This window comes from Vicia villosa, linkage group LG5 (genome assembly GCF_029867415.1).
Source record: "Vicia villosa cultivar HV-30 ecotype Madison, WI linkage group LG5, Vvil1.0, whole genome shotgun sequence".
Taxonomy (NCBI): domain Eukaryota; kingdom Viridiplantae; phylum Streptophyta; class Magnoliopsida; order Fabales; family Fabaceae; genus Vicia; species Vicia villosa.
The window spans coordinates 49,566,903-49,579,683 of NC_081184.1; the positions used below are offsets into that span (position 1 = coordinate 49,566,903).

The 12,781-nt window shown below is 33.9% G+C and overlaps 2 protein-coding genes and 1 non-coding gene across 4 annotated transcripts; 2 read left to right on the top strand and 1 right to left on the bottom strand.

The window, feature by feature from the left end:
• The first annotated feature begins 450 nt into the window (after window positions 1-450).
• LOC131608361 (small nucleolar RNA R71) lies at window positions 451-557 on the top strand. Its single transcript, XR_009285626.1, has one exon. It is a non-coding gene; the product is annotated as a small nucleolar RNA R71 (small nucleolar RNA).
• A 2,081-nt stretch (window positions 558-2,638) lies between these two features.
• LOC131601645 (ubiquitin-like modifier-activating enzyme atg7) lies at window positions 2,639-7,140 on the top strand. Its single transcript, XM_058873513.1, has 14 exons — window positions 2,639-2,900; window positions 3,851-4,068; window positions 4,181-4,372; window positions 4,470-4,524; window positions 4,634-4,728; window positions 4,860-5,049; window positions 5,144-5,243; window positions 5,337-5,481; window positions 5,555-5,713; window positions 5,805-5,993; window positions 6,094-6,285; window positions 6,368-6,483; window positions 6,588-6,744; window positions 6,852-7,140. The coding sequence occupies exons 1-14, from the start codon at window positions 2,762-2,764 to the stop codon at window positions 7,017-7,019; spliced, it is 2,115 nt and encodes a 704-aa protein (XP_058729496.1). The 5' UTR covers window positions 2,639-2,761; the 3' UTR covers window positions 7,020-7,140.
• A 59-nt stretch (window positions 7,141-7,199) lies between these two features.
• On the bottom strand, window positions 7,200-10,270 carry LOC131601648 (serine carboxypeptidase-like 40). 2 transcript variants are annotated; one of them, XM_058873514.1, is made up of 6 exons: window positions 9,856-10,269; window positions 9,407-9,514; window positions 9,017-9,291; window positions 8,021-8,278; window positions 7,726-7,934; window positions 7,200-7,579 (listed from the first exon to the last, which is right to left on the bottom strand). In XM_058873514.1, the coding sequence occupies exons 1-6, from the start codon at window positions 10,238-10,240 to the stop codon at window positions 7,315-7,317; spliced, it is 1,500 nt and encodes a 499-aa protein (XP_058729497.1). In that variant the 5' UTR covers window positions 10,241-10,269; the 3' UTR covers window positions 7,200-7,314. The 2 variants fall into 2 exon arrangements, with proteins under 2 accessions (XP_058729497.1, XP_058729498.1); XM_058873515.1 differs by having other exon boundaries at window positions 7,443-7,579; window positions 7,674-7,934; window positions 9,856-10,270.
• Window positions 10,271-12,781: the final 2,511 nt, after the last annotated feature.

The following is a 12,781-nucleotide window of genomic DNA, read 5'->3' on the forward strand; positions in this document are numbered from 1 at the left end:
GATTGTAAGTGTTACTGTAAGGATTGTTATACCTGTTGTTGTTGTCTACATAGTTGGCAGAAACAGGGTTCGCAGTGCATTTTTCAAACAAATGTGCCCCTCCACAGTAGACACAGGCAACCTCAGATGCGTCAGTAACAACTTTTACAGGCTCAGGTTTAGTCGCTTCTGGAGTCATCAGATTTTCATCATTTGATGAATTTGGGCCACTTAAGCAGCAAGGCAGCAATTTCACTGATTTCATGAACTCCAGCAAGCCTTCTCTGAGTAGTACTAGCATTAGCTCTAGTGACAGGCCATTGGTAAGTGTTGGCCGTAATGCTTTATATCAATTGATATCCTTCTTTATAAGACTTTGACAAAAGCGCTCCTCCACTAGATGCATCAAGCATATTCCTTGAAGAAGGAATTAGTCCATAGTAAAGTGTCTCGAGTTGGATGCAAATAGGGATGCCATGGTGAGGGCATTTCTTAAGTAACTCCTTAAATCTTTCCCAAGTTTCAAATAGTGATTCTTCATCTCCTTGCCTAAATGAGGTGATTTCATTTCTCATCTTTGCATTCTTGGAAGGAGGAAAATACTTAGCTAAGAACTTCTGAGCCAAGTCATTCCATGTAGCAATGGAATTAGGCTCAAAGGAATTTAACCAACTCATGGCTCTATCCCTTAGAGAGTAAGGAAACAACCTCATCCTAATGACATCGTCAGTCATGCCTGGAATTTGGAAGTTGCTAGCCACATCCGTAAATTGCCTTTAGTGCAAGTGAGGGTCTTCATTTGGAGAACCATAATATTAACCAGTCATTTGCAACATTTGGAACATCATATACTTGAATTCAAACTGAACTGCAGTGATTTCTAGCAAGACAATTCCAGTGCTCATGGATGTAGGATAAAAAACAGCGTAGTCTTTGATGTTTCGCGCCTTGTCATTGACAATACCAATAATGTTACTGTCTGCCATGACTGGGATATGCTCTTCCTCGTCTGAATCCTTTATTATTGGTGGTTCTAGTGGATCAAAATTAGCCAGATTAGCCTCTACAGGAACTTCTGGGATACGTCTAGACTCTACAGGAACTCTTTCACACAAGCGTGCTAGACGTATATTTCTACTCAGCGCTCTGAATGTTCTTTCAGGTTCACGATACCCATTGAAAGAACATTCAGAGTGCTGAGAAGAAATATAAGTCTTCAAGAGGAAACTCCAGTCGCACCAATGATCATCAGTAAGCACATACGAAGATGAGGAGAGAAGACTATTTCACACTTCTGCAAACACGCTCTAGGACTAGTGTAATATGAACTTGGAATATTTTCTACCCTTTCAAATGTTGCTTCTAGCTCTTTATATAAGCCAAGAAATTAGGGTTTCTTCAGTTGCCTTGGATCATGGGCCTGGATTCAATAATTTCACCTAGCCCACGCATCCTCAACGTCTTCAGCATAGAGACAAAGGAATCTTCGTACCAGCAGACAACAATGGGAGACAAGGTGAAATATGCAAGCTGACACAACAGGAGCAGGAGGCGCAGCAGTGTACCATCATACTAGATTTTGTCTTTTAGCGTCACCTTCCTTATCTTTGAATTTGAATATTTCCACTATCAATTTTAGCACCACTGAACCTTTCCCTTCAATTAGTACTCTATTCCACTATCTCTTTGTTAATATAGCAGTTTGCAAGTGTTGATTCTTTGTTACTCAAGCTTCCTCAGCTCATAGCCCTTCGGCAGACTAGTTCAATCTTACCTCAACATGACTAATGCTTACTTCTGCAGACAAAACATAAATTAAACTAACAAATGGGAGCATCTAGTGTACTATACACTAATTTGATTTAAACAATAAAAATGCAGGGAAAATAAGCAAATAAACATAGAATAAAACTAAACTATTAACTATAAAGCTATGTATTAACTCACAATATGTGGGTTAACATCCACTTTACCAACACCACACCATCATTGAAATTTAAGATCACCATGTACACCCCATTTGAAGAAGTGTGTCTAACATTGCAGGAACTTGTATCTTATGGCGACAATCGCAAAGTTGGAAAGATCAAGTACTGCTCGCCATCTGTTGACACAGAGGGGAAGCTTGTGTTCATCAACCGTGAGCTGAATAACAGCGATGATACGCGGGCTATGTGGAATACTTATACAATTTTTCAAGAGAAAGCTCCGATCGAGCTAGATGCGACTATTTCAAGATCGGTCGATGATATTATCATGATGTTGCAACGTCCACGTGGACGTTGATTTGTAATGTTTGCTTTGTGTCAAATCCTTAATGTATTTCCTATATTTATGTTATATATGATTCCTATTTTTAGTTTGTCACAATGGTGTTATTTATTAATGTTTTTCAAGTTTATATATAGTTCAAAACCATAATTATATCTCCAGTTCAAAACTGAAAATACTTTAGCGGTTTTAATATATAGTTTATCAGTTTTTGGTGCGTACTAGAAATATACTTTCGATTTTGAAGGATATTTTAGGAATTTCATATGATGCGCTAGAAAAGCATGAGGTGGAATAAGAATTCCCCTTAATTAGAGCTCAACTTATAGGCCCACAAGAAATCTAGCCCATATGGCCCATTAAACAGACGTTCCTTGGACGACTCAGAACACCAAAACAAACGTAATAGACTAAACAAAAACGATCTAAAGATCAATTTTACTGAAAATCCAAATCCGCTCGAACCTTATTCAATTTGAACTACATCGATCTACCAGTGGAAAAAACAACCATGGTGGAACCCAATACCAAGAAACCTCTGCTTCAATTTGCACCGATGCAGAGCTCCGTCGATGAAGGATTCTGGCATAGATTGTCTTCTTTGAAGCTCAACAAACTTGGCATTGATGATTCTCCAATACCCATTATTGGTTTTTCCCTTTACTGTTTTCTTTTTCATTCTTTTAATAAGTTTTAGTCAACAATTCTATACCATATTTTTCAGATTTCGTAAACCATGTTGGGAGTAATTGATTAAACAGTTTAATTAAGTAGAAGTATTTAAGTATAAGCTATTTTTGCATATACATTAAGCTGGATTATGGGTACAACTTATGGGATATCATTAGTTATTGATTATAGGGTGAAATATGTTTTAGTTACTATAATTATCTTGAATTTACTTTTTACTCTCTGTACTCACTATTTAGTTCTACTAATTATAAAACCAAATGCTTTTAGGGACTAAGGTTTTGTTTGGATTAACAATTTAATCAATTGCTTATAACATAAGTGATAATCAGATTAAGCGCTTATTTATATGTAGACTTTAGGCTTTGTTTGAATTGATGGAATCGGATGGAGCGGTATGGGATGGAATCAAGTGGTATTCCATTGTTTGAATCATTTAAAATCGAATGGATCAGAGAAGAACGGAGTGGTAGAGATTTCATTCCTTTCCATCACTTACCACTATATTTCTTCCCCTCCGATTTGGGCGGAATGCAGAATTTGCCTTGCTTTGTCCTAGAATTTCCTAACAATGGAATGGGATCTTCATTCCGTTCCGCTCTTTTCCATTCCGCTCTGTTCATTTTATGATATCTAGTCAATTCCTTAAGCTGTATCATGACGACATCTTATAGGATATCATTAATTATTGTTATAGGATTAAATATGTTTTTAATCCTATTATTATCTCAAATTATGTTTTTAATCCCTTTAAAAAATGAAACTTTTATAAGTACTAAATATAAGGTAAGCATTTATGCAAGTGCTTATGATGTGATAATTGTAAGATATACCAAAATAAGCTTCAAAGCATCACTTTGATGATGTTTTTACTCTCCATTCATTTTATAGTGCTGTGATTTGATTACAGGTTTCTATGCACCTTGCTCACACCCTCGAGTATCAAATTATCTAACTCTTTTAGCTGAGTCTTTACCTTCTGAATCAAGTGAAGCATCATTAATACCAGAACCAAGCCACGGAAACAGGAACAGGTGTTCTGTTTCAGGGATACTTTACAACACTAATACTGTGGAGAGTTTCCATGCACTTGATAAACAAAATCTGTTAAAGGAAGAGGCCAGAAAGGTAAACTGCTTTGTTCATGTAGATATTATTACAAGATGAGGTGATTGAGCACGACAGCATTCCGACTAAAAAAGTTAGTCTCACATTAGTTTACCGTTTGTTGTTAAATTAGATATGGGATGACATTCAAAGTGGAAGAGCTGTGGAGGACTGTTCGGTACTTTCAAGATTTCTTCTTATTTCTTTTGCAGACCTGAAAAAGTGGAGTTTTCATTACTGGTTTGCTTTCCCTGCTCTGATGATTAATCCTCCTGCAACCGTGGTTAATTTAAGTCCAGCTTCTCAGTGGTTGAGCAAGGAAGAGGTGCTCTTGGTTACTTTATTTTAAGCACTCGGTTTTTGTTGGTATGATCATTATTTTCATGGATGTTGACATGGATTTATTCTTAAATAAATGACAGGCTGAGTCCCTCTCTGCAGCCTGTAACGAGTGGCGTGGCTCGAAATTAACAGCAGGTATAAACCTCTTGATTTCCTCAAACATGTGGAAATAATCTCATTTATCGCTTCTGTTGCTTCCTCTTAATTCGGCATGTTTCGCCTAATAGTCGAGAATATGTGGCAGATGTCCCATTCTTTTTAGTAACTATAGATCCAAACTCACGTGCTACTGTTAGGCTTCTGAAGGACTGGGAAGCTTGTCAGAGCGATGCTCACAAGGTCCCTTTTTTCAAACTCTATGATAGTTAATTGCAAGTTTTGTGAAGTTGCTTTTTAGTAATCATACATAGAACTCATTGGACATGAAACTATAAATATCTTTGTGAAAGTTTACTGGATTCTATTGGCAGATCCTATTTGGGTTTTACGACCCATGTCATCTCCCAAATAATCCCGGATGGCCTCTCCGCAACTTCTTAGCACTTATTTCTGAAAGGTGGAATCTCAAGTCTGTTCAATTTTTCTGCTACAGAGAGAGCCGTGGTTTTGCTGATATGAGCTTGTCTCTTGTTGGTGAAGCATTATTAACCGCTCCACAAGGTAGAGCCGCATTAATCATGTGACAGTTATTTATTGATAGATATCTCTTTCTTTTTAATGTCGAGTTTCTAATGTGAAAAGATTAACTATATAGGGTGGAAAGATGATGTCCCTAATGCAGTTGGATGGGAACTTAATAAGGGAAGAAAAGTACCTAGGTGTATTAGTCTTGCACAATCCATGGATCCAACCAGGTCCGCTGTCTTTATTATTTTCTCCGTGTAGGTTTTATTCAGTAAAGCAACTTATTTTTCAGCATATCTAATATTTTGAATGTGTTTTTATAGATTGGCTGTATCTGCTGCGGATTTGAATTTAAAGCTTATGAGGTGGCGTGCTATGCCATCTTTGGATTTGAGTGCTTTGTCTTCCCTCAAGTGTCTTCTCCTTGGAGCAGGCACACTTGGATGCCAGGTTGCGCGCATGCTTATGGTGAGTATTGAGAAATCCCTGTTTTTGTTGTTTCAATATTTCAATTCATGATAACTTATATTTTTCGCCGCAGGCATGGGGTGTCCGAAAAATTACTCTAGTTGACAATGGCAGAGTGGCTATGTCTAATCCATTGAGGCAGTCTCTTTATACTTTGGATAACTGTCTTAATGGCGGAGAGTTTAAAGCTACAGCAGCAGTTGAAAGTCTCAAACGGATATTTCCGGCAGTGGTAGATCATCAATCCCAAAGACTTCAATTGAAGCTAAACCCTATAGTAAAATTTTCCACATAACTGAATGTTTTTTTTAATTCTTTTTCAGGAAGCCGAAGGCATTGTTATGGCTATACCAATGCCTGGACACCCAGTAAATAGCCAGGAACAGGAGAGCGTACTTGATGATTGCAGACGTTTGTGCGATTTGATTGATGCTCATGATGCAGTTTTTTTATTGACAGATACAAGGGAAAGTCGTTGGCTCCCAACACTTCTCTGTGCCAATGCTAACAAGGTTGGTCATATTTTAAACTGAAGCATGTACTACTACTATTATTCCTTTCATAGTTTTGATTGCATCTTCTTGATTAACATGAATACTTATATATTTGTAGATTACCATGACCGCAGCACTAGGGTTTGAAAGTTTCTTGGTTATGCGTCATGGAGCAGGTCCTTTCAGTAGTGCCTCTGACTTGAGTGCTGAAACAGCTAGTTCTTCATCTGCCGATTTGTGTGTAAATGATACAAATGGGAAACATAGACTGGGATGCTATTTCTGCAACGATGTTGTTGCACCAACTGATGTAATTTACATGCAGCATTGTGGTTTGATATTTGAAAAGATGTAACATACCTAACTAACTAATTCATACTTGCTTCCTGCAGTCAACGTCCAACCGCACTCTGGACCAGCAATGTACTGTGACCCGACCAGGGCTAGCTCCTATCGCTTCCGCCCTTGCTGTTGAACTTTTAGTAGGGATTTTGCATCACCCTCAAGGGTAATTCTGCCAATATTGAATTTATGTGGAACAATTTTGAAAAGATTCTTTGACCTGCTTTATGTATCCTGCATGAAACTCAGATATTGACTACACATTTTCAGGATATTTGCAGAAGCCGATATAAACAACAGTGTCTCCGGAGGTGCTGAGAACCCTCTTGGCATTTTACCTCACCAGATTCGTGGTTCTCTTTCTCAGTTTTCTCAAATGAGCCTTATAGGTCACTCCTCCTCCAGCTGCACAGCCTGTTGTCATACAGTAAGTATGAATGATGAATAGTGTCTGGTAATGCCTCTTCGGTTGCCGCCAGCTATCATGATTATCATTTCCTAATCCCCTTTATTTTATAAAATTTCAACATTCAGGTTATATCGGAATATCGAAACCGAGGAATGGAGTTCATACTTGAAGCAATTAACCATCCTACCTACTTAGAAGATGTAACTGGACTAACAGAGTTAATGAAATCAGCCACCAAATTCTCATTGGAGATAGATAGTGAAGATGATGAAGAAGATTGTTTTGAAATATGAAACTTCAAAACTAGTCACTTGTACATAAACTAATTCGGGCAATTATAAATTTTTGCCTATGTCAACAGTTTCTTTTTTAGCCTACCTTATATCAAATGTACAAAACTGAATTTACATTCTTTGATTTATTTCAATAATTTGAACTACTTAATATGTTAAGCATTAAAAATTCTATGTGAATAATGCAAATTTGATATTTCATTAAGAATTATGATTATTTATACAAGTCTGATCAATGAAAGATCATAATTAGGATCTAAGAAATCCAATTACAATTGAATTTGCTTTCATTAGACTATGCCTTTATTTTTGGAGAAGGAAGAGGAGTGCCATCCAAGAAATGTTTAATCAAAGTAAGAGCTCTTGCTGGTTGATAACTTGGCACTTGATGTCCTGCTTCTCTCACTGTAACAAATGTTAGGCCTCCCTTGTATACTTCAGTGTAGCCTCCAACTTCTCCATAGGCTAACCAAGGGTGCCAAACAGTTTTAACCGGAAGGTTCATCTTCTTAATCGAATACTTAGTCGAAGTAACCGGAACCCTTCCATCTGTATCACCGCTGTGTAATATAAACAAAAAGTAACCAATATTAATTTGATGACGTCAATTTTTGTATCCGATAACGAAAAGAAAAGTGAGAATGAATATTTAACCTGAAAATCCAAACTCTGAGGCCATTAAGAAAAGTGAGAATGAATATTTAACCTGAAAATCCAAACTCTGAGGCCATTATTGAGAAACTCGTGTAAAAGAGGAAGGACTGTTGGAGCGCTATCAACCCATTTTCGAATGACACCACTGCATGGACTCCATTCATATTTGAGTTTTGTGACATTAGCATGAATAGCCTCTTGAACATCTGGTCTATTAAGATAAGCATACACATAATTCTCACTGCATGGATCAGTCACAATCTACAAAAACAAATAAACATTAAGCCACATTAAATCTCTATTTATAAGGATTAAAGACATTAACAATATTGAAATTTGAAGCTTACAGTGTTCTTTTTGGGCCTGGAAGTGAGATTCTCATTCTTGCATAGTGGAGCATAAATGTTATACAAATCAATGAATGCAATGTCTTCATTAACTTCATCAGCAACTGAATTGCATTCAGCAGTGAGATTATCTGATGATGAGAAATCACAAACTTTGTTGACATCATAAGCTGCTTTGTCTGAGATGATAGCATGAGTAGCAAGAAAATCATACATTCCTGTCGAGTCTGTCGTATCATGGATCACTGCATTCCCTATCTGCACATTACAAAAAAAAATGTATTAGTTGAAAATTTTATACCCTGTGCGGTAGTCTGTCCATAAAAACGACATATTATCAACAAATAAATGCTATTATTTTTCATGATGATGATGATAATAATAATGCAATGTATAGTGCCTAAGGTGGACCAAAAAAATAATGGAGTGCTTATGGTCCACAAAAGACTAAAACCTTTCTAAATTCCAAATAGATTTTCCATAACAAAATAGAATGTCCCTTAGCTAAAACATGGAACATCCCAAAGGGACCACTTATCACAAATAACTACTACTTTGTCAATTTGTCTAATAATTTTTTAAGAAAGCATTTACATTTTTCTTATGTATCCTTTTGTATTTTTGCATATTTTTCTTATGTATCCTTTTGTATTTTTATATATTTTTCTTTCCTTTTGTATTTTTATACATTTTTCTTTATTTCATGATGAATCATTCATCTCATCTCTCACTTTCTTTATACTACTTTTCTTTCTTTCTTATACTTCTCATCTCACACCCCATTCCAAAAGAAGTTAATAAGCCAATCATGAGCCATAAATAAACTAAAAAATATTAGACTACACAAAAAGTAGTGGGCCTTAGTAATAGCATAATTGATTTTTATTTTCAAATCATAATATATATTATATTATTTGAAAAAGTTCATAAAATAACTTATAATATTTTTAATAGGTAATAAAAAAAGGTATAATTAAAAAGGAGAAAGTAACATACCAAGATTCCTTTGAGGTTGATGATTGTCTTATTTGCCTTTTTATTATGATAGAGAATGGTATGAGCAAGTTGAGGAACATAATGTCCAGCATAACTTTCTCCAGAAATATAGAAATCTCTATTTTTATATTCTGGAAATCTTTCCAACCAATTTACCAAAAATAAATAGTTATCCACAGCTGTTTTCTTGTCTCCATTGCTACTATAATCTCTAGAATTGTTTGAGTAAGAAAATCCCACTCCAACTGGAGACTCCAAGAACAAAACATTTGCAGCTTCAAAACCCAAATTAAATAATTAATTAGTCAAATATTTAACTAAACTCATATATTTTTTGCTATTATATAATAAAAAGAGATTATAATTTCATATTTAGTAATATTTATTTACCATAATTCCATGAGTATCTATTTTGGTGAAGTGTTTTTCCATCACTGTTTACTCTAAAAGGTCCCAATTCTTGCATTGCTCCATAAGCTAGAGATGAACATCCAGGACCTAAATTCAAAATTAAATTATAACATAATTAATCACATCAATGAATATATTCAATTGTAAGTTTACTTTATTCTTATTGGCCATGTTCTTTAGGATTTTTTTAATGGAACAAAATAGTTCAGATGTAAATGATGTTTCACCTAAAATGTGATAAAAAAGACAAAGAGACATGTTACATGTGCATGCCAGTGGTCATAGTCACACATAAAGACTTTCAATTTAAATAAAGAGTTTCCACCTTAATTTTATGATACTTCAACAACCAACATTATGCATTCAAATAAATATAAATTAAATTAAATCTAACAAATATAATGATAAATAATTTTTTTTTTTTTTACCTCCATTGAGCCAAAGAAGAAGAGGAAGAGTTTCTTTAGATTGATGAGCTTCAACAAAGTAATAGTAAAAAGCACTACCACTCAATTTATCCAATGTAACATACCCTCCAAATTGAGAGAATTTCACAAAGGGTTGACCAGGGAGCTTCTTGATTCTATCTTTCTCTTTGAGACCCTTTTGAGAATCAGCAATGGCATCAATGTCATACACAATCTCTTGTGCTTCAAATTCACTCTTATCAATTTGTGAATTTTCTATGTACTTTGCTTTGTGAAGATTGTCAAGAGCTTCAACTTGTTTGTTTTTTCCATGGATTTCTATCACAAAGTGTGAGAGAATAATGAGAAAGGATAGAAGAAGAGAAGTAGTAATTGGTTTGCTCATTGTGTTTTTCTGTGGAGATTCACAAGAGAAATGAAGGTATATATAAAGTTGAGAAGTTGAAAGTGTGTGTATATAAATCCAAAAGTAACTAGCTGTTTTTATGTAGCTATCATATTGTAGAAAAGAAAATAATTGTAAAATGGTTTTATTTTATTATTTTTGAAGTTGTAGAAAAGAAAATAATTGTAAAATGTTTTTTTTTTTTTTAAGTTAGGAAACCAAGAAGGGGGTAAGATTGGTTAGCCCCCCAAAAATGATATGATAAGGATATGGACCAATTTTAAGATTAAGAGAGTTTGTTCTTGGCCACCAATCATGTTAAGGCCATGTGAGTGGATTCTATTATTAAAACACTATTCATGTGTAGTGTATTTTTCCACAATTCCACTCTTTGTTCTTTTGACTAACCACAATTTCACACTTGTGAGTCTAAAGGTTTGTTACTTTTGAATTCGAGTGTTATACTTATTATTTAATGTAAAATTATATATTTATTTATGACAAGATTTAGAAAAAAAAACATTTGAAAATTAGTCAAGTGGTAAAGATAAAAGTGACAAATAGATGCGTCTGTCCTGAAAAAATTTGTAAGAATTGAAACAGAAATTAGTCAAGTGGTAAAGATAAAAGTGACAAATAGATGCGTCTGTCTATTAAGGTCTGTCCTGTAAAAATTTGTAAGAATTGAAACAGAGCAGGACAAAACAAATATAACTAAGAATGCGAGACTAAAATTTTAATTTGTTTTCTATAATAAGAGGGTAGGGCGGACATGAAGGTCTTGCATTCTTAAAAACTAACAATTATTAAAAATTTATTAATTTTCACACTTGCAAAAGCTAAAAAAACCTATAAAAATAAGGGTGGAGCGGGGAAATAAATACAATTGAGGCTGCGAGACTAAAACTTTAGTTCGTCTCCTAAAATATGAGGATATGAGAGACATAGAGATCATGCACTCCTAAAAACTAAATTATTAAAACGTTGTTAATTTTCGCATTCACAAAAACTCAAAATTTTGGGACGATGCAAACATATTACAATGTGTTTGTTTAAAATTTGAGAATTTCTTAATGCGTCCTATGTATTACTAGAATACCTCGTGAAAATACAGTCATGTCTTGAGATTTCGGAGATATATCTCCAAACACACTAAAATTCAACACACTTCTGAATCAAACCCTAAATTCATAGAAAGAATACTTTACAGAAATGCATCTCTGAAATAATTTAACATTTAACAATCAAAAGGTGCGTTCGGAGATATATCAAAACTAAAAGACATATTTAAAATTGCATAAGATGCTTTTTCAAATATATAAGGTGGATTAAGAAATTCTTTAAAATTTTAACCACTAAAAAATGAATAAAAGGAACATAACATGCTGATGAGTTAGACTCATTTTGCCACCTTAGACTTCAAATCCATATATGTATTCTTTTTTAGATTTCATAGAAAAATTATGTACGTTAATTGTAATTTTTACGAGTTTTGCAATTATCCGTTAGTTGTAATTTTTTATCGTCTTTCGGGTTACTCCCGTCTTTTGTATTTGGGATTGAGTACCCCTGAGACTCTTTTTATATATTCCTCGATTATAAAAAAAAAACAATTTTTATTTTGTGTTGACAAAATAAGATTTAAAAAAAATGAAGAAAAGACCTTTTTAATATTTAATGGCATCTTTTTGTATGGTCCCGCTAAGCAAAATGTGGTTTTGTGGGGAGAAGCACTGAGTTTGATGATTAATCTATCTTTTACAATCACATGTATCATATATCCGATTAATAAAAATATGTTAAACTTTTGCCTCTATCTAATGATATCTACTCAATTTCAGAATCACTTTATTTATTAAATTCAGGAATAAGATAATTATTGTGTTCATTTCAATAACATGCTTTTTGCTGGAAATAATGATTGAAATTATGAACACAGCAAAGAGTGAGGAGAGAAAGGAAGGTGCCCAAGGAAGGAGGGAAGATTCATAGTCACAAGGGAAGCACATGTAAAGTGATCTTCATTAGGGTTTCAATAAATACAAAAGAAAAAAAAAACATTTATGAGATCTTATATATGTGTCTTTATAAAAAGTATAACCCTCATTCTTAGAAAAATATTTTACTAACAAGTGACTTAAATGATTGATTAAGAAATCAACAAAAAGAAAAACTTAGTACTACAAATGGTTATTTTTGTCAAGTATATTACTTTTTTTTATACAAAGTTAATTACTTTATTTTTTTGTTTAATGAATATTTTTAGATATGTTGAATTAAATATAGTAGGCTTAATTGCACTTTTGATCCCTCTTTTTTTATTTATTTTGAATTTTGGTCCCCCCATTTTAAAATCAAGATTTTTGGTTCCTTAGTTTCATTTTTTTTTGGATTTTAGTCCCTTTCTATTTTAAAATTAAATTTTAATGATATGGCTGTACTCTTGATGATGTGTCACTGCCACCTTTTCAATTAATAAATTCCATGTCATTTTATTAATTTTTAATTACATATAAAATTTGAATATTTAATTACTTAAAA